The sequence below is a fragment of the Ammodytes marinus genome (genome assembly GCF_949987685.1).
Source record: "Ammodytes marinus genome assembly, chromosome: 13".
NCBI lineage: Eukaryota > Metazoa > Chordata > Actinopteri > Uranoscopiformes > Ammodytidae > Ammodytes > Ammodytes marinus.
In genome coordinates this window covers 19,070,931-19,092,393 of record NC_137217.1, presented here as the reverse complement: position 1 = coordinate 19,092,393, position 21,463 = coordinate 19,070,931, and the positions used below count along the sequence as shown (strand labels likewise).

Sequence of the window (21,463 nt, the reverse complement as noted above, 5' to 3'; positions counted from 1 at the left end):
TAGAAAAAAGGTTTCACAAATCAGAAACTATGTTTTCTATAATGTATAGCCTCTCTGTGATATTCTAGTCCAGATTTGAAGAGTCTAGGTGCAGTGGTTTTCAATCAGGACCAGTTCTAATGCGGCCTGGACACCTAAAAACCATTAAAATGTGCATTCTTTGCATTTTCACAAATAGAATAAAAGTTTCACAAATCAGAAACTATGTTTTCTATAATCTATAGCCTCACTGTGATATTCTAGTCCAGATTTGAAGAGTCTAGGTGCAGTGGTTTTCAATCAGGACCAGTTCTAATGCGGTCTGGACCCCAAAAAAAACTTGAAATGTATCTTTATTGCATTTTCACAAATAGAAAAAAGGTTTCACAAATCAGAAACTATGTTTTCTATAATCTATAGCCTCACTGCGATATTCTAGTCCAGATTTGAAGAGTCTAGGTGCAGTGGTTTTCAATCAGGACCAGTTCTAATGTGGTCTTGACCCCAAAAAAGCGTTGACATGTGCATTTATTGCATTTTCACAAATAGAATAAAAGTTTCACAAATCAGAAACTATGTTTTCTATAATCTATAGCCTCACTGCGATATTCTAGTCCAGATTTGAAGAGTCTAGGTGCAGTGGTTTTCAATCAGGACCAGTTCTAATGTGGTCTAGACCCCAAAAAAGCGTTGACATGTGCATTTATTGCATTTTCACAAATAGAATAAAAGTTTCACAAATCAGAAACTATGTTTCCTACAAAGTATAGCCTCTCTGTGATATTCTAGTCCAGAATTGAAGAGTCTAGGTGCAGTGGTTTTCAATCAGGACCAGTTCTAATGCGGTCTGGGCCCCTAAAAGGCATTAACATGTGCATTATTTGCATTTTCACAAATAGAATAAATGTTTCACAAATCAGAAACTATGTTTCCTACAAAGTATAGCCTCTCTGTGATATTCTAGTCCAGATTTGAAGAGTCTAGGTGCAGTGGTTTTCAATCAGGACCAGTTCTAATGCGGTCTGGACCCCAAAAAAAACCTTGATATGTATCTTTATTGCATTTTCACAAATAGAAAAAAGGTTTCACAAATCAGAAACTATGTTTTCTATAATGTATAGCCTCTCTGTGATATTCTAGTCCAGATTTGAAGAGTCTAGGTGCAGTGGTTTTCAATCAGGACCAGTTCTAATGCGGCCTGGACACCTAAAAACCATTAAAATGTGCATTCTTTGCATTTTCACAAATAGAATAAAACTTTCACAAATCAGAAACTATGTTTTCTATAATCTATAGCCTCACTGTGATATTCTAGTCCAGATTTGAAGAGTCTAGGTGCAGTGGTTTTCAATCAGGACCAGTTCTAATGCGGTCTGGACCCCAAAAAAACCTTGATATGTATCTTTATTGCATTTTCACAAATAGAAAAAAGGTTTCACAAATCAGAAACTATGTTTTCTATAATGTATAGCCTCTCTGTGATATTCTAGTCCAGATTTGAAGAGTCTAGGTGCAGTGGTTTTCAATCAGGACCAGTTCTAATGCGGCCTGGACACCTAAAAACCATTAAAATGTGCATTCTTTGCATTTTCACAAATAGAATAAAAGTTTCACAAATCAAAAACTATGTTTTCTATAATCTATAGCCTCACTGTGATATTCTAGTCCAGATTTGAAGAGTCTAGGTGCAGTGGTTTTCAATCAGGACCAGTTCTAATGTGGTCTTGACCCCAAAAAAAACTTGAAATGTATCTTTATTGCATTTTCACAAATAGAAAAAAGGTTTCACAAATCAGAAACTATGTTTTCTATAATCTATAGCCTCACTGCGATATTCTAGTCCAGATTTGAAGAGTCTAGGTGCAGTGGTTTTCAATCAGGACCAGTTCTAATGTGGTCTAGACCCCAAAAAAGCGTTGACATGTGCATTTATTGCATTTTCACAAATAGAATAAAAGTTTCACAAATCAGAAACTATGTTTTCTATAATCTATAGCCTCACTGCGATATTCTAGTCCAGATTTGAAGAGTCTAGGTGCAGTGGTTTTCAATCAGGACCAGTTCTAATGTGGTCTAGACCCCAAAAAAGCGTTGACATGTGCATTTATTGCATTTTCACAAATAGAATAAAAGTTTCACAAATCAGAAACTATGTTTCCTACAAAGTATAGCCTCTCTGTGATATTCTAGTCCAGATTTGAAGAGTCTAGGTGCAGTGGTTTTCAATCAGGACCAGTTCTAATGTGGTCTAGACCCCAAAAAAGCGTTGACATGTGCATTTATTGCATTTTCACAAATAGAATAAATGTTTCACAAATCAGAAACTATGTTTCCTACAAAGTATAGCCTCTCTGTGATATTCTAGTCCAGATTTGAAGAGTCTAGGTGCAGTGGTTTTCAATCAGGACCAGTTCTAATGCGGCCTGGACACCTAAAAACCATTAAAATGTGCATTCTTTGCATTTTCACAAATAGAAAAAAAGATTCACAAATCAGAAACTATGTTTTCCATAATGTATAGCCTCTCTGTGATATTCTAGTCCAGATTTGAAGAGTCTAGGTGCAGTGGTTTTCAATCAGGACCAGTTCTAATGCGGTCTGGACCCCAAAAAAACCTTGAAATGTATCATTATTGCATTTTCACAAATAGAAAAAAGGTTTCACAAATCAGAAACTATGTTTTCTATAATCTATAGCCTCACTGCGATATTCTAGTCCAGATTTGAAGAGTCTAGGTGCAGTGGTTTTCAATCAGGACCAGTTCTAATGCGGCCTAGACCCCTAAAAACCATCAAAATGTGCATTCTTTGCATTTTCACAAATAGAAAAAAAGATTCACAAATCAGAAACTATGTTTTATATAATGTATAGCCTCTCTGTGATATTCTAGTCCAGATTTGAAGAGTCTAGGTGCAGTGGTTTTTAATCAGGACCAGTTCTAATGCGGTCTGGACCCCAAAAAAACCTTGAAATGTATCTTTATTGCATTTTCACAAATAGAATAAAAGTTTCACAAATCAGAAACTATGTTTCCTACAAAGTATAGCCTCTCTGTGATATTCTAGTCCAGAATTGAAGAGTCTAGGTGCAGTGGTTTTCAATCAGGACCAGTTCTAATGTGGTCCAGATGCAAAAAAAGCAGTGAAATCTCCCCTCTTTCTTTTAAACAAACTTAATAAAGGTTACATCAATTGTAAACTGTTTTTAAAGAATGGTTAGACTCTCTTAGATAATCTAGACTAATTAATGTGGCTTTACTGCGGCGATTTAGGGGGTTAAACAACGGAGAATCAGTCACTTCGCCGCTCCTTAAGAATCCCTTAACTTTTCCTTAACTGCCGAATCGGCTGCTGCGAATCAGCTGCCAACTTCAGCGTCGTCTAATATAGGGGAGTCCCAGCTTTTAATAGGCTACAGCTTTTTAGTAACATTTATCCTGAATTCCTGTTGCACAATCCAATGCCGTCTTGGTGTAGGCTACATATAATCCTTGTAGGGTCCAACTGCCTGGCAGTAAAAAAAAAAAAAAAAAAAATAGCCTACGGTAACACCACATCACATTACTGCTCGATTTATAGCCTAGCCCCCTCCCTTCACGTCCGCTTCTATATAAGCCAGAAGGAAACCCCATCGCAGCATCATCTGGTGATCACTGAGACAGACGGCAGCACCGGGATTAAAAAAGACAAAACATGTTACATTCTGCAATGCCTGAATCGACGCTGTTTTTAATGCGCGTGTCAGCTTTTGAGCCAGGTCTGTCGTTGAATGAGTGTCATCTGTTTTTTTAATCAGCCTCATTGAGGGTGCTTTCACTTACTGAATAGCAGGCTTACTGCAGCACAAACTCTTTACTACTTCACCGTGCTTTTAAGAGTAGCCTACATAGTTTTAGTTTGAATGAATCTCTCGTAAACAAAGGGACCGAACGTGTAAAAGTGACTTTAAAGGAAGACATCAACTCGTTTTACTTTTGGAGGTGTTCTCTCAGTGATAGAACAAGTGAAAGCATCGTCTTGCAAACCGCTTGAATCCCACCGGTACCATGATGTCTAGTGTGCGCCGCCACAGCCTCCGCTTGCAGACCGAGCTCCATCGGTGGAGCATCTGCGACCCGGGCAGTCACCTGCTCCCGGACAACCTCCTAAACCGGGTCCCCGCCTGCATCTCCCGCTCCAAGTCTTGCACCAGCTCCGCCGGGGAGTCGGACGGGGGCCCCGGGATCTGGTCGTCTTCAGACTCGGTCATCTCCACCGATTCCTCCGGAGAGCCGGTGGAGCCAGGGAGCCCGTACCGGGTGGTGCTACTAGGGGCCAGCGGGGTCGGCAAGACGGCCTTCGCCAGCATCTTCGCCGGAGCGGTTGACAGCATGGACAGCGATGACTGTGAGCTGGGGAGAGGTGAGAAAAAAATCAAATGCATATCAATGACAGAAATCTGATCATCTTAATCACATACAACCAGAATAAATAAAATGCCACACAATTAGAGGGTAGCCTACATTATCAATTTTGAGCACCATATAGCCTACTTTTTATTTTCCTATTTTAACATGATAGGCCTAGGCTATATAAAACTGAAATCATTGCTGTCAACATAAGGACTAGTCTGCAACTCAATGATTTTATTGATAATATATTTACCTTGTGTTTGTTATGTGTATCATTTCAGATGAAGTGTGTGAAAAGCCAATTGAAGTGGATGGAGAGCCTGCAACTTTGACTGTGCTAGACACATGGGATACAGAGGTGAGATGATGAACAAACATGTGGGCTCTTGTGAATTAGAGGAGGGCACACCTCTGCCTGCATTGTTGGCTGTACTGTCAAAGCTGTATCTCACTGTGTGTGTTTTTGTCTTTGTAGACTGACGATGAATGGGCTGAGGAGCACTACATGCAGACAGGTGATGCCTACCTGTTGCTGTACTCTGTAACTGACCGGGCCTCCTTCCTGCGAGCCTCAGAGCTGCGGATAACCCTGCGCCGCTTCCGACCCGCGCAGAACACACCAATTATCCTGGTGGGCAACAAATGTGACCTAGTGCGCCGCAGAGAGGTGTCAGTCAATGGTGAGGACTAACAGTCCCTGTCTGTTTGTGTCTGATAAACTTATTGGTTTTGTATGTGTGCAGACACTGATGTTTGACATTCTGTTTCAGAGGGAAGCGCCTGTGCTGCTGTGTTTGACTGCAAATTTATCGAAACCTCAGCCGCCATGCAGCACAACGTCTGGGAGGCCTTTCACGGCATAGTGCGGCAGCTGCGTCTACGTCGAGACTCCAAGGAAGCCAACAGACGTCGCAGACACATCCGCTGTAAAACGCGGCGTGAGAGCCTTCCCGTGAAGGCCAAGCGATTCTTGGACAAGGTGGTGGCAAAGAATAATCCCAATGTGGCTTTCTGGCTAAAATCCAAGTCCTGCCACAACCTCTCTGTGTTGTAGGAGCCAGACAGATGTTGATGCCAAACTTTTAAGCAGGTGAACAAGTTTTCAGCTTGGAGAACAGAATCTGTGGCCGTGGGCAAGGTGGAGGCCTGTTTCTAAAGGGCCAAAAGGTGTATGGTTCAAACCCAGCCCTCAGTGTGTTTGCATTGCATCCATCCTCGGTACAGAAAAGCGTGGTGCACGTGAGAGGTGTTTGCAACGTTTCTGCACTGACATTCATGAGTTGTGAATGGCAGTGTGAGGGGACAGCCCTCAGTTCATAACAATGAAGGGACATTTCCTGTCAGCTCAACTGAAGGAAACTGACAATAGACGTAATAGTGACGTTTGTTCATCTCTGTGTTTTGAACAAAGACATTATCCCCTATGTTCTCCTTTCTTCTCCCATCTCTCTCTTTCTCATCTCTGCCAAATATGTGCCAAAAAAGTGCTAAATTGTCAGTAGGGTTGTTTTTTGTATGATGATCATTTAATTGTTACACAGAGTTTATTTTATGATGTGTTGATTTTGCACTTAACTGTAAATAACTACCAAATTGATAATGTGCTACATGTGGTTTCAGTGTTGCTTATTGAAATAAAGTGACATCATCTGATTTTGGGAAGAAAAACTAAACCGTCCCCCTGTTATCTGTCATCTCAACCTTGCTAATGGGAGATTATTAAAGTGGGGGGGGGGGGGGGTGACTCAGCTTTGACACAAAAGAGAGACACTCACGCAAACAGGGTCTAATAGCGACACAACTGAGCCTGATGGGGATGAGTCAGGTGGTGACATAAAAGCTGTACTTTCGGACACACAATTAGTCTCCCCGTGTGCGTGTGTGACAGCCAATTTAGTAGTGTGATTCCACTGCTCATGGGGCTGATCAGAGATTTGGGTTGCAACGTGACACCGAACATCATGCCCTGACACCGCTCAGGTCCCAAACTCTCGTGGGAAAAGTGGGGGAAAAGACAAGAAAGTGTGTTGCCAAGGTGACATTTAGGCCGGGAGAGTTTGTGTGTGTGTTTTGTATGTTCAGTCCACGGAGCGTTGGGCAGATGGTGTTGCTGCAGAATATCTATGAGGCAGGAGCAACGTACGCAGACACGTGAATCACATAATGGAGTCCCTTTCCATCCGAATTTAAGACTTCATCCGCTGAACCATCAACACTGCAGTGACTCACTACCTGTTTGCAGAATCGCACAAATCTGTTCCTTTTTTCCACAGCTTTTAAAACCCACTGCTTTCAGTGATAGTGGATGGTATTCATCAGGATGTACAGAAGATAATCCCAGCTTGAGGTGAGGCTGGGTCACAGAGATAAAAGAACATGGGCTCTCACATCCTCTCTTTAGGTCTACTTTAAAGGTTACCTAGCCTATTTGCATAATGCACTTTGTCATGGCGTAGACACCCGAAGTATGACAAAAAGCCACCCTCTCTTTCAATTTTACCTCCACCTGTCAATTGCATTCATTTCTACTGTACATGTTATAGAGGTGGAACAGTTTGGCTCCATTTAACCCTTTCACGATATGTCCCTTGACCTGCTGAATCATTCAGATGACCCCATAGCTTTGCATTCCTATGATGCAATTGATTGTCAGTATAATCTGTTTGTCCCATTGTCTGAACATAGCTCCTTATCATGCAACTACTAGTGGAAAATCTGACGGTGAAGAGGTCAAAGTCTGATGGGAAAATAATACATTTATACCGCATTTTCTGAAATCCCCCTAATGCTACCTCTTTTCTTGTGTATTTATTTTCTTTAAAATTCACACATATGTAGTCTAAAAAGTACAAATCTTGAGGGCGCTTGTGGTGTAGTGGTTAGATCGCCCGCCCATAGAGGCTCAGTCCTCAGAAGCAGCAAACCACAGGTTCGATTCTGGCCAAGGTTGTTCTCTCCATGTCATTCTCATCTCTGCCCCATTTCACCTCTGTCTCTCCAAACTATCTAATAAAGCTTAAAAATCATACAAGTCTTGAGAAATTCTCATGAAATTCCTTCAACTGGTAAGTATTTTGCAACTGTATATCCATCTAACAGGAGCATTTTAGGTTCTACGAAAATCAGTGGCCGATACTAAGTGCAGTAATGATGGATTTTTCTTTTACAGCCCTGCACGTTTCATTGTTCAGTTCCTGCTGCTTCCCCATTGGCTAGCTCCTACATGAGGGCAGGGTGATTAGACAATCATTAGATTCAATAAAACATGGCTGGTTAACACCTGGTTAAAGTTTGACCAGACAGGATGGGGCTGCTCTGATCACTCTGAAGTCTAAGGAGTGACTCGCTCAATCTCTCCGGCAAGGTAAGTCTACTCTCTCTCCTGTTAGACAATTTCTTTGGAAATGTTGAGTATTTAGAGAAGACTTTGTGGTGTGAATAGGACACAAAGTCGACCACCACTGTTGGTTATAACAGGCCGTGTTTGATGTACCGGATTCTTTTAGTCTGTTGCTGAAGTGCTGTGATCTTGACTTGACTTTGTGTCAGGGCCTTAGTGTCAGGTGTTGGCACACCAACCACTTCTTCTTCTTCTTCTTCGTGGCTTCCTGGGTTGTGCCAGTATCTGGTATTGGAGCAAATATTACCTGTATGGGACAATAGATTTTGGGTCATAGCATCTAAAATGAAGACTGAGAAAGGTCATCAAGTCATTGTCTAAAAGGAGAAAATAGTGGGCCTGCCACACCTAAATCCTTGTGTCATACGACTGTCAATATGCACAATCAAAGTGAATAATAACATTTCTAGAATATTTAACTCCATTGTAAGTATATTTGTACATTGAAAATGTCAGTAGTGGCTTTGTTGGTTAAAATTTGGCAGTCAGCTGAGGAAGTGGTCAACATGGAGAAATAAATATTAATAATTGGTTGACGATCAAACTTAAAGTAAAATATGTTGTTGTGTTAATAAGGAGTGTAGCAGGGCGGTGGCATCAAAAGTGTGCTGTGCTACAAAAAGGTCATTAGCTGCGACTCAATGTCACCTTCACTTTTCTGTGGCAGCTAACTTCACCCTCCTCTCTCGCTGACACACTACAGATCCAGAAATTCCCAAACGTGATTATTTGTTCAAATCTTTCCTGATCTGTCAACTGAATATAACAATAATTTACACACAAGATCCTCAGTTATTCTTCCTTGTGTAATTTTTGGTCAATGTCAAATACAGTAAATGTGTTACTTTTCATTTTTAAACACGAAAACCGGCATTATCTTGAAACGGCCGCACACGTCATTAAAGACTACTGTATAGTCACTGGGGTTACACACTTTGACCTTATGTTACTTGAGTCATAATGACATCCACTGGGAAAAGCTATCTTTAAAAAAACACCTAAGTTGGGTTAGGGTTAGGGTTAGGGTTAGGGTTAGGGTTAAATATATGCTGTGACTTTCAGTTTCTGCTGCAGCACTGAGGTGGGTGGTTCACCTGGCGGCGGAGGTGGAGCCGCACGTTTAAGGACTTTGAGTTCCCATTCAGCTCAAAGTGTGGAGATAGCGCGTACATGGGTGGAAACTCAAGGACAGATTTATTTCTGCGAGGCTGTTGTCTTTATGAATCAATAACTCATTGTGCTGAATAGAGAACGTAATGTACTGGTTCATTGTTTTTTCTACATAGACAAAGTCACAATGATCAATTTTCATTAGTTCAAGCATAATATGAATGTAACAGCAGAGCAGAGGGTTTAATAATCTTTGTTTAGTTTTAACATGTGATTTAAATCCACCTTTTCACTTCACCTCTTTGCTCTGCTCCTGCTTTCACCTTTGCTGTCTTCTCTTACTCCCATCTCTATATTTCCTCCTCCTTCCCAGACTGTGATCATGGCACCCATGGTGCATCTGTTGCTGCTCCCACTCCTGTTCAATATTGTGAGTACAAACTGCTGCAGCTGCTGTCCTTCAATACATGTTCATTGTAAATACTCATTACATGTACTTGTTAGAGGTCTCTGTGAAACAATCAGTGTGTATTACTGATTGATTAATTATAGGACAGTTAATTGGACAGTTTTTTGTACAGATTGGGGGCAGGTGTGCATACTGTCATGGCATCCTGTATGAAGCACATGTCAATAACTGTCTATAAGCTTAAAGAAATGTGTGCAAGAAAAATCTTTGGTGACTTATTGAAAACACTGTAAGAAAATGTGTTGCCAAATGGAGCATTTGTCCTTTGTCTGCAGACTTTGCTCTCTTGTCCTGCAGTGGGATATAAGAATTCCCTCATTCCTGATGACATTTTGGTTCAATAAATAACTTGGCTGTAAAAAAAACTTGCCCTCAATGCCTCACTACATTCAGCTTTAGTACAGGGCAGAACGAAAAAGGGCAAATGTGGGCGTGAGTGCGAGAGGTTCAGTTTTACTTCAGCATGTACTATATTTTTCAATGACCTTTGACCAGTGTTTCTTTGCTCTGATAGGCCTGGGGAAATGACCTGGAGGAAAGGAAGGGCCCGTTTGTGAACACAGAGCTGGATGTGCCAGAGGGAACACTAGTGCCATATCCCATGCATCAGGTATAACACACATGCCACTGCCAGAGGTGGCCATATTTTTGTGAATAACCTTTGCGTTTAATCTGAACTAAGAAATTAACTGATCAGCTACAATCAGCTACCAATCTCAATATTACCAATGTCAGTATTTTGATTATAATACTTCTGTATTTTTACGTGAGTAGTAGTTTGAATGCAGGGCTTTTACTTTTAAAGGAGCATATCTACATTATTAGATTAGAACTTTTACTTTAGCAAAATTTTAAGTACTTCCACCACTGCTTGCGAGAAAAGACGGACATCTTGTAAAAACTTGCACATGTGCATGTGAGCATGTGAGATTTGTAGAATTTCAAGATTTCTGGTCACTTAACCCTGTTTAAAAATCTTAACCCACCTTTCACTCCATAGTTTCAGGTGACCCATCCAGGGGTTAATAATTTCAGACTGAGTGGGGAAGGTAAGGAAGACATTAAGATTTCAAAGGATGGATGGCTGTACTTGGATAGGCCTCTGGACTGGTCTCAAGACAACCACTACCTGATTGGGGTAAGCGGATCCTCATTCTCCTTATAACACAGAATAAATGAATTAAATAAATTGTTCTTGTGCACTGTAATAGAGCATGTTCTTATGTAGACTTATATCCATTTACCTGTGTGCAAATGTATCTAGGTGGAGGCACTGGCGGATGCTGAAGTTGTGGACGGCCCAGTTTACGTGACCATAAATGTGTTGGACATCAACAACAAAGCTCCCTACTTCAACCAGAGTATTTACACAGCTGCGGTTACAGAAAACAGTCCAGCAGGTTTGTGTTTCTTAAGAAAATTCTCACTATGCAAGAGGAATTGTGTTAAAACTAACTGGGGAAAAATTAAATTGTACTGTGTAAAAAATTAAAAATGCATTTCAATCGTCATAATATATCAGCAAAGCCGAGTATTTATTAACTTATTTTATCATATTATATAATAATTATTATTATTATATTTATATTTATTAGCTTTATTAGTTATTCCTTTACCCAACCTTTGCTGGGGCACTTCTGCACCACTCATAGGTCAGAGACTCCATAGGCAACAATTTTACGGTTTTAATGATTTTCCAAAGCAGACCAACAAAGTTATATATGATATAATTATAATATAATTGACGTATTATTAATAAATCACATTTCTTCCTTTTGGCATATTACATGAAATTCAAGAAATATGTTTCAGAAGTTTTCAGTTACTTTTTGGTTAAATTAACATCATTGTATCCAGCATTTAATTGTTGAGAGCCCACTTCCAAAAAAGCATTGTATGTAAAAGCTGTGCTGTCAGAAAAGTCTGGACTAACGTTTACAAATTTAAAACTACTTAAGAGGAAATTAAAAGGGTTTTAAGGAAGTGAAGTTTCTAGGCAGTTGGATCTCGTTTATTGGAGAAAAAACAATGGCTGTCTTGAATGTAGGAGAAATCCTTTACAACACTTTTGTCTGGTGTTTCAGGTGTCCCATTTACCCGCGTGTTTGCGTTGGATCAGGATGACCCACAGACACCCAACGCTGAACTGAGCTACAGCCTGTTCAGCCAGATCCCCAGCAAACACGACATCCTCTTGTTCCAGATTGACCCTCACACTGGAGAGATCTCCACTTCAGAGCAAGGTAATATTACACATGCCTGTGCACACGCAAATGACCCACAAAGATATGAATGCAGACATCTGCGCTCAGAACTAGGTGCTCTGTCCGTGAGGGAAGTCTATAATCTGTCCATCTCTGCCAGGGATCTGGCAGTATAGTGCCGCCGTAAATCCAGATTACACAGCTCATCTTGTGCGCTTCAGATTAACGCTCATTGGAGGCAGATTAACTAGATGTGTCGCGTGCTGTTGATCACAGATTACTTTGAGTGTGTGAGAGCATGTGATCGTGACTTTGTTTAAAGATTTTAACAGAGGTAGCAGACTTTTGTGAGAGCAGAGATGTTCTTCCTCCATCAATTCATGTGGAAACATGTTTGAAGTGTGTGGGACCAAACTAAACTACATTGGATGTATGTATTCATGTCATTTAACAGGGGAACAGTTGCTAAAGGCCAGAGAGGGCATCCATTATGTCAAAGGAGAAGATTGGAGCGGCTCTCTGAAGACAAAGTTTAACGACTTCTGTCCAGGGCGGACACTCCCTTACGAAGAAAACCCCTTCTTCACCTGTGTGGAGAGAGCAGGTTTGCATCCACATTTGTTTAGCGCAGAGCTATAATTATGTCTTCTATTAATCGACTGTGAATTTTAACTAAGGAGCCCCACTGATTGCTGAGTGAGCTTTGATTGTGCAAACAGACCAAGCATTTCATCACTACTGTGTCTTCATCAGGGCCAATATGGACCAAGACATCAGGCAAACACACATACATCAAGGTGTGTCAATGTAGAATTGTCGTTAGATAATTAGTCAAACAGGATTTCAGATACAGTATATTGGATAATGGAGCCAAGTGCCTCACCCTTGCGCTGTAATTGCATCAACAAAAATGAAAGAACACAGGTATAAATTATGCTTAAAAGGTAAAGTACAAAAAGTGCTGCAGCCAATCAAGTGTAATCACTTAGAAGAAACAGGAAAATGTTTATTTTTAAGAGAAACCGCTCAAGCAGAAGACAAAATAATCATAGTTATTGGGATCAAATCTCTTGAGATGTTGAGTCATCTGCATTGTGACCTGTGACACACAACCACATCAACATAATTTTGTTTATTTTGACACGTGTTTTTTTTTAAATCTTAAAAGCCGTGAGTGATCCCAGACCCGGAGTGGATTTGCGGGGTGTAAAAGCATGGAGCATTTGGTGACACCGAGTGACGGATGGTGTCAATGTGGATAAACACAGACTCTAAAGACTGTCAGAGATTAGTACTGCTTGGTGTGATTTATTGGGTGTTGGGTTGATAAGTTTAGCCAGGGGAGGGGGGAGAGTGGTTATGTCATCCCGGAATTTCTAAGACTGTGTGCACGTGACTCAGCTTTTCAAATTAAGAAAAACCTTCTGAAATGTGTATGTGTTGTGTTGATGAAACGGTAGCTCTAATTCTTCCTCTGTGGTGCCAAAAGTGAGGAGTAGGAGCGACCCCCTGGAGGACCCGGACTACACCCTGATTGTGCGCGTTCAGGACCTGGGAGGAGCCTCGGAGACGGCGCTGAGTGGAAACACCAGAGTGCAAATTATTGTGCAACAAAACTTGTGGGTCAATCCCGGACCGATAACCATTAAAGAGAACTTAAAGGAGACGTACCCTCTGGTCATTGCAAAGGTGCGGTGGGCTGCACATGCTTCATTAAATCTCACAAATGCAGACACATTAAATACAAATGTCACTCTACCTACTGTATATATCCAGTGACTGACCAGACCCACTCACTGGCCTCTCTCATCCCTTTTTTGGATCCAGGTCCAGTCTAATGAGCACAACGCTGTTTACACGTTAAAGCAGAAATTGCGAGAGCTGAAATTCCCCTTCCAGATCACAGATGATGGAGAAATACTTCTGACGGAGGAGCTCGACAGAGAAGACAAGGACATGGTGCACGATACAAACACAACTTACTTTGTTCAATGAACCTGTTGTATGTCATGTTAAAATAACAACGTACCACGCAGGGATTGTTTTTTTGAACTTGTGTTTGGTTATGTTTCAGTACATCCTGGTGGTGTTTGCATTGGATAACAATGGCAGAGAGGTGGATCCACCAATGGAGATCCAAGTCTTAGTGGAGGATGTGAATGACAACTTGCCAGTGTGTGAAAATGAGGAGAGTGTATTTGAGGTGCAGGAGGGCGAGCCTGTAGGTAAGATGTAAATCTTAGATGTGTGTGTGTGTGTGTGTGTGTGTGTGTGTGTGTGTGTGTGTGTGTGTGTGTGTGTGTGTGTGTGTGTGTGTGTGTGTGTGTGTGTGTGTGTGTGTGTGAAGTTTGTCCTCATTCAGCAAACATATTTCTTAAACTTCTTTCCTCTTGCTTAGACTTTGATTTCACCATTGCTTTTATTTATCAAACCGCTAAGATTTGCCTGTAAGTACCAACACCCTACAAAAAGGTTGCTTAACATCCTATCAAATATTTAAATCCAAAGCATAGGCTCAAAATATATTTTTCTTGACTATGCCATTATTGATATTTTGCACCATCCCTCTAAAGCGCGCCTCAAAATGTGTGCACTTACCTGTGATGCTGTGCCGCAGTCAGCAGGTGCACAGGCTCTTCGGAACAGAGGTGTGAGAAAATCTGTCTTTAGATTGTGTTTCTGTTGTTAAGTTGTATTTACTTGTGGTTCCAGGAAGCCTTGTAGGACAGCTGTTGGCCCATGACGATGATGAAGCTGGGACTTTGAATGCTCTTCTGACCTACACCATCGTGTCCCAGAACCCATCCACCACATCGGACATCTTCTCCATCGACGCCGCCTCCGGGGAAGTTAAGACGTTGAGCTCACTGCAGAGAAGAGACCACAAGTTGTACGACCTTACTGTCAGAGTCAGCGACAAAGGTAATACACACACGCACACACACACACAGACACGCACACACACACACACACACACACACACACACACACACACACACACACACACACACACACACACACACACACTGAATAGCTTACAACACCAGTGAGTAGAGGTAAGGCAGTTCTCACTCCGAGTACTTGTGTTTTTTTTTCACTCACAGTTTTAAGCACGGAGTGTAAGGTTGTCATCAAGGTCATTGACGTCAACAATGAGACGCCTCAGTTTGAGAAGAACAACGTGAGTATATGGATGACTTTTTTCTCTTGTTTCTCATGAGGGTTTCAACTGATTTTCTTTTCTGTTTCTGTATGTGTCTGGTGCACAGTATGGCTCTCAAACTCTAGCAGAGGACGCTCCCGTTGGACAAACGGTGTTAACCATCAGAGCGACAGACAGTGATGACCCGGACAGCGGCAGCTCCTTAATCCAGTTCAACATCTCCTCTGGCAACGATGATGGAGTTTTTGCAGTGGAAAGTGATGGCACAGGAGTGGGACACCTCGTCATAGTTAAGGTTAGGGTATCTTTATTACATCTACTATATCTACATCTGACCCAAAAACACACACACACACACACACACACACACACACACACACACACACACACACACAAATTCATGGAAACACACACACACACACACACACACACACACACACACACTATAACTATGCTAGCTGAATCATTTGAGATCCATATACCTCATGATTACTTTAATTACATTTTTATTAAAAGATAAGGTGTCATCTTTAATGATACCCTGTTTTGTCTGACAAGCTCCAAAACCATGTATAATATTGAAATAGAGAAAAAAGCTGCAAATACTGACATTTTAGATGGTGTAACCAAGCTAGTGTTTTTGGAATTCTTTCTTGTTCAATGACTACATGTATTATTTAGAATAGTTGATGATATCACACAAACATTAAAAATCATCTGTAGCTTCATACAACTTGCGTGTTGAAATGAGAAGATTCAAGAGAAGGTAATGTCCACTAACTATCTGGGTTTCTGCCTATCCTGGCTTTGAATGCGTGTGAGTGTGAATGAGTGTAACTTTGCAAAAGTATAGGCCTCATACGGAATATGCGGCAAAATCACGACTGTGCAGTGACCCATGCAAGATTCTTCAACATTATTCTCTTCTTCCCTTTTATTCCAAATTTTTTTCTTACCAGCCTGCTTGTCTCCTAACAGCCTCTGGACTTCGAATCCTCTGCCACCTACAGTCTCCAGATTGATGCTCGTAACCCAGAGCCGCTGATGAAAGGTCTGGAATACGGCAGTGAGTCCACAACCGTCTTCTCTGTGTCTGTCACTGACATAGACGAGGCTCCAGAGTTCAGTATGGACATCCTGGATGCGACTGTGCCTGAAAACACCACTAAAGGATCAGTGCTGCTCACGGTGGAGGCCACGGATCCCGAGGGCAAAGAGATCGGGTAAACATATCTGAATTTAACCAAAATCTAGTGCACCTTATCCTTATCCTAACTGTCATCAGATCAAGAGGAAAGAAAACAAACAACAATGAATTGATCTCAATGTGTAACTAAAGCGTAGTATATCTTCATTTCCCATGCCATTTGACTGGCACAGTTGTCCAAACGCTATTAAAACACATTAGTGAGCCACACTGTTAAAACTTCCATCATTATGATGGAAATGGGCTCTGTTTGATATGATTTGTTCCCACATACTGCTACGCCTGCCGCTGTAAATACTAGAGTAAACATAAACCATTATTTCCCAAAAAAAAGTTAATTTCAGTAGCATGGCAACGCCCGCCTACCTACTTCTGCTTCTGTACAAATGAAATGAAGCACGATGGCCTGGTAGGACCAGGCTATAATTTCAGTGGGTTGTCAAGTGACTATTACATTTTCCGGAAGTAAGAGGGGGAAGAAGCAGGGGAGATAACTCCCATTTCTTCAACGACAGGCGACCGATAAACTCAGAGCCTTACTTCATTAAAATTAAAAAATTCTTCTGAGTTTGAAAATGTATGGAAACATTTGTGATGTTTTAGTACATAACTCAAGTACATAGTAGTCTAAAATAACGCCAGCATTATGCTTTCAGCTGCAGTTCCTTTAAAGCTTCTAAGCTTTGCAACTGTGAACCAAATTACAGACTTCAAAATATGCTCTTAGAAAACTTAAGGAGACAAACGCTATTTCCATGTTCCTCTGCAGTAATAAGAAGTTGTACTATAATGGAAGACAGAACACAAAACACCACGCATGTAATGCTTTCATAGCTTAGGAATTGTTCCACTAGCTCAGCACTGGCTTGTTTTTAACATTACTGCTCTCTATTGGCTGCTAGTTTGGATGTTAGGACTATCACGTGTATCCAGAACAGACTATTGATTTGTTTTGACTACCATTATTTCACCAGGGCCCCAGTTTAGTGTCTGGTATGTCAAAGATGAATAGTAAAAGCTTCTCGCTGTGTGTGTTTGTGTATGTGTGTATGTGTTACTGTTGTGCAGTTTAATATCACACACACACACACACACACACACACACACACACACACACACACAAACACACACACACACGCACTGATGTAGCCTACACACGAACACACTAAGTCAAACACATACAAAAAAATGTTGTGTGTGCATTTAGTAAGTGTTTTTGGTTATTTTCAGTGTGTGTTTGTGTGTGTGCACAATTTCATTGTGTGTGCGTGAATTAATTTTCAATGTTTTCTCCCTATCTCATAGTTTTAAGCTGGACGGTGACACTCTGGGCTGGCTGGAGATCGATGCTGCCACGGGACAAATCAAGACCAAAGCCAAGCTGGACAGAGAAGCCGTAGAGGCCTTCGAAGTCACTGTCACTGTTTTTGAGAAGGGTGAGATAATAGACTAATTTCCCTGCTTTTTACAAAGCCTCAAATAATTTCAAGCTTATAACACTTTGTAGGTTTCATGCAGTTTAAATAAAAAGCATAAACAAATGTCAACAGAGACACTAAAAACATGGTAAAAAAAAAGTAGATTCAATAACTTTTTAAGAGCATTAAAGTATCTACAGCAGTTTGTATTGGTTTGTGTTATGAACACTCTAATGTATTCCTGAACACTGACCTTTGACCATTGCTTGAACTTCTTGGAATCTGTGAGTGAACCTCCTGCCCTCTGATTTCCCTATGAAGAAAACCCCGAAATGTCTTCCGAGCGTGTCCTGTCTGTGAGGCTGTTGGATGTGAACGACAACGTCCCCACGCTGACCGAGACCCAGGCCTTCATCTGTGTGAAGAAGCCCGAGCCTGTCATCCTCAAGGCCCAAGACGCAGACAGCGGCCCCTTCTCGGCGCCCTTCACATTCACCTTGGGTAGCGGCAAGAAATCTCCAAACTGGGATCTGCGCAGTATTGACGGTACGCTGATAAACTGTACCACCTATAATGATACATCAGAATGCAAAAGTTGTCCATTTTAGTTCACAACATTCTTGTACTTTATGTAGATACATCAGCTAAACTGACCTTGAAGAAAACACCAGCTGAGGATAAGACCTTCATTCTCCCCATTAACATCAAAGACAGTGCTGGCATGGGAATCACACAGTCGTTTGAGGGTGAGTTTAGTCTTTAAGTTCAGCCAAAAGGATTCCGGTAAGTCTGGTTAAAAAGTGTGTACATTAATTGACCCTTAAACTTACATTGTTGTCCAAAAATACCATTAATAACACACAAATTAGCCGCACAATGCATGTTCTTTCATTACCATGAATAAATGATTAATAAAGATCATTAACAAATGTGGGCTTTCCCAGGAGGTTCCTGGTGGTCCAAGAAATCAAGTACCTTGGAATAATTATAGATTCTAAGCTCACTTTCAAAACACAAGTTAAAAAAGTCCTAAACAAAATCAAATGCAACTTATCAAATTTCAGACACATCAGGAATAATTTACAGAGGCCTCAAGGTTGTACCTTCATGCTATGATTTACTCACATATTAATTACTGTCTTACCAGCTGGTCACAGGCAGGACGGACCACATTACGCTCAGTTGAAACACGTTTTAAACAGGCCTTGAAAACGCTAGATAAAAAATCTAATTCATATCACCATTGTAAAATCTTGATAAAATATGATTTGTTAAACTGGGAAAACATGATTAAGTTGGCAGACATTCTACTTGTATATAAAATATTTCATGGTATGGCTCCCCCTCCGCTAAAGGAATTTGTTAAACAAAATATAAACTCTTCCACCAGAGCATCCACAAGAGGGGATTGTAAAATACCATATAGAAAAAGTTATTTTGGGCAGTCAGCCTTTTCTTATCGAGCAGCACTTACTTGAATACCATACCCACAGAACTAAAGAACATTACATCACTCAAATCCCTCTCAAAATCTATAAAAAACGGGTTACTGACAAATCAAATATGCATCCATAATCATCTGGGATAGTGTGTTTGTCTTTGTGTTTACTAGTTGTGTTTGTGTCTGAGTTTTGTGCTCCTTGTCTGTATACCCTTGTTTGTGCTAATGTGTTTTGTCTGCATTCATGCCACTTGTATGCTCCTTGTCTGTGCTTTTTGTCTTTCTTTAAATACTTATGTGTTTTAATCGTGCTATATGTTCATGCACTTTCATCTGTTTCTGTATGCTTCATGTTTTTCACACATCACCAACCTGTTATGTGCTGGAGAAATCATTGTGTCGTTTTGTTTGTCTGTGCTGTGTCATTTTGTTTTTGTGCTCATGTGTTGTATTTTTATATTTTTCTTCTTTTAATGTTTCTTTTTTTCTTTCTACCTGCCAGGGACTACAGGTGAAAATGAGCCTGCATGGCTAAATCTGGCACATTTACATGTTGAACTTTGGTGCTCATGTTTATTAATGTGCGCTGTCCCTTTTAAATAAAGAAATCTAAAAAATCTAAAAGGGTGGTAACACAGGAAAAAGATGAGACAAAAAACATACAATAAAAGCATCAAGTTACACAGAAACATTCTTCATAAATAAGGAATAAAATACACACCTATTGAAAGCAGAAATAGCTAGCTACCTATTAGGCTACTCTGTTTATCCATTACTTTTTGGCTAAAGTTTATCCTTGCAATCTCAATGGCAACACAGAGTTGAAAGGTGTTGCAATTGACTCGGTGGAAAGACAAACCTTTTGTAAAAGTGAAAGCTAGCTCAGTTAGCTTAATATTTCTCATTTGATGCATTCTTTTTTTTTGCTAACTATCCAACCCTTTATCAAACTTTTAGCTAATTATTTAACCCGTTTATCCATAACCTTTGGCTAATTATGTCAAAGGTTCATTAGTTAAAGCTGGGGTATGTGATTTCTGATTGGTTAAAATTAACATGAGCTGTACACTTTGACCAATCATCAGAGTGAGGCTTCGATTCTCTGTTCTTATTGGCTGTTGGGACTGTCCATTCACTTTGGCACGACTTTGTTGGTGTAGAGCGTGTCAGGGAGGGACCATAGGGGAGGGACCAAAGAGAACAAGTGGAGTGGTTGAGGTATTTGGATTCGAATCTCTATCCCAACTGCCATTTTCTCCCCAAATCCTCCACCCCAGCTTTAACTAACTATATTGACTTAATGTAGCTTATACTATCAATTGCAACACATGGTCGTAAGGTGATACAAATAACTTTGTTGAAATAAAACTTTGTTTCATACATCAGGGCAAACACAATAATTAATAAATGTATGAAGAGACAGGTTACACTTACACTAGGCCTACATTGCGAAGTTGATATATGAGCTTGGTTTCTCACGCATTGTTGGTTTGTGTCTCCACATGGACTTTGTTTATTAGCCTCAGTCAGCCTCATCCTTTTAAAGAAAAAAATATACTTCATATCTCTGTTTAAAGTTTATTGTGTTGCTTTCCACTCCCTTTAAACCAGTGAGAGTATGTAACTGCACAGAGCTGGGCTACTGCTACATGGCACCAGCGGGTCCTGCTGGCGTCGGTTACGGTATGTGGCCCACCATCGGGATCCTTGGTGGCGTTATGGGATTCTGCCGTAAGTCCGATATACTGTACAGTGTGTTGTCATTATGTTCCGTAGTTTTGAGTTGAATGTGCTGACATTTTGTTCCCCCGCTATTCTTGACTTCAGTTGTTTTATCTTTTTGCAGTTGTTGTCTTCGTCATAGTGATCAAACGCATAAATTCAGGGCGCAAGAAGGAAGGTGTGACTGATGAGGAAGAGAAGAACATGATGTAGAGACCACACACACACACACACACACACACACACACACACACACACGCACAAACCACATATATGTGTACTTCTATATTTGTGAGGACCATCACTGACATATACCTCTGAGTTTTACCCCAAGTTGGATGGTTCCCAGCCATTGATCACAGATTGCAATAAGAATTAAAGACCAACTCTGTTTTTTTTCTGTGGATTTAAAGGGCATTGTCCTTTTCAACTTAACCCAGATTAAATAAATGCATGGAAAAAACAATTGAGTAAAGGACTTGCTAACAATGACCTGTCCAACATTAGAATTTATTCTCACAAAAATAGATGTATACACACACACATTTACTTAAGCATATTTTATTTTGTATACAAAAGAGAATTGAGCTTGATTAATAAGTGCAGTGCAAACTTAATTAAATTGTCAGGTGGCCCCATGCTAATCATGCATTTATAGAGCTTGTTAACATAATTTATTTAAATTTAACTCCCAGACTCAGGTTGTTTCATTAGCAGTTTCATCATCTCACATAATTATTATTTTTTGGCCAAGAGGTGTTTTCTTTTGTTATTATCTTTCATGTGAATGTATAATAACTCACTGTTATCTTCAATGTTAAAACACCTTTTAAACCGAGAGTGTCAGTGTAATAAACAAATATGGCCGTATTTTGTAATGACCAAAATGACAATAAACAAAGAAACTGGGAACCATTTTGGATGTCACATCTTCATTGCATATTTCTGTGTGGGTGGGTG

At 40.5% G+C, this 21,463-nt stretch overlaps 2 protein-coding genes across 2 annotated transcripts; both read left to right on the top strand.

Moving 5' to 3' along the window:
• Positions 1-4,024: 4,024 nt before the first annotated feature.
• On the top strand, positions 4,025-5,423 carry gem (GTP binding protein overexpressed in skeletal muscle; the record flags this gene model as incomplete). The annotated part of the gene is made up of 4 exons (XM_080040192.1): positions 4,025-4,379; positions 4,651-4,727; positions 4,845-5,049; positions 5,140-5,423. The coding sequence occupies 4 exons, from the start codon at positions 4,025-4,027 to the stop codon at positions 5,421-5,423; spliced, it is 921 nt and encodes a 306-aa protein (XP_079896318.1).
• A 3,835-nt stretch (positions 5,424-9,258) lies between these two features.
• cdh17 (cadherin 17, LI cadherin (liver-intestine)) lies at positions 9,259-20,716 on the top strand (the record flags this gene model as incomplete). Its single annotated transcript, XM_080039574.1, has 18 exons — positions 9,259-9,309; positions 9,863-9,958; positions 10,349-10,486; positions 10,613-10,748; positions 11,433-11,591; positions 12,007-12,172; positions 13,052-13,241; positions 13,380-13,511; positions 13,627-13,777; positions 14,265-14,474; positions 14,657-14,733; positions 14,822-15,010; positions 15,694-15,938; positions 17,228-17,358; positions 17,662-17,886; positions 17,976-18,086; positions 20,393-20,512; positions 20,628-20,716. Exons 1-18 carry the CDS (start codon positions 9,262-9,264, stop codon positions 20,714-20,716), a joined length of 2,613 nt encoding a protein of 870 aa, XP_079895700.1. The 5' UTR covers positions 9,259-9,261.
• Between the last annotated feature and the right edge of the window lie 747 nt (positions 20,717-21,463).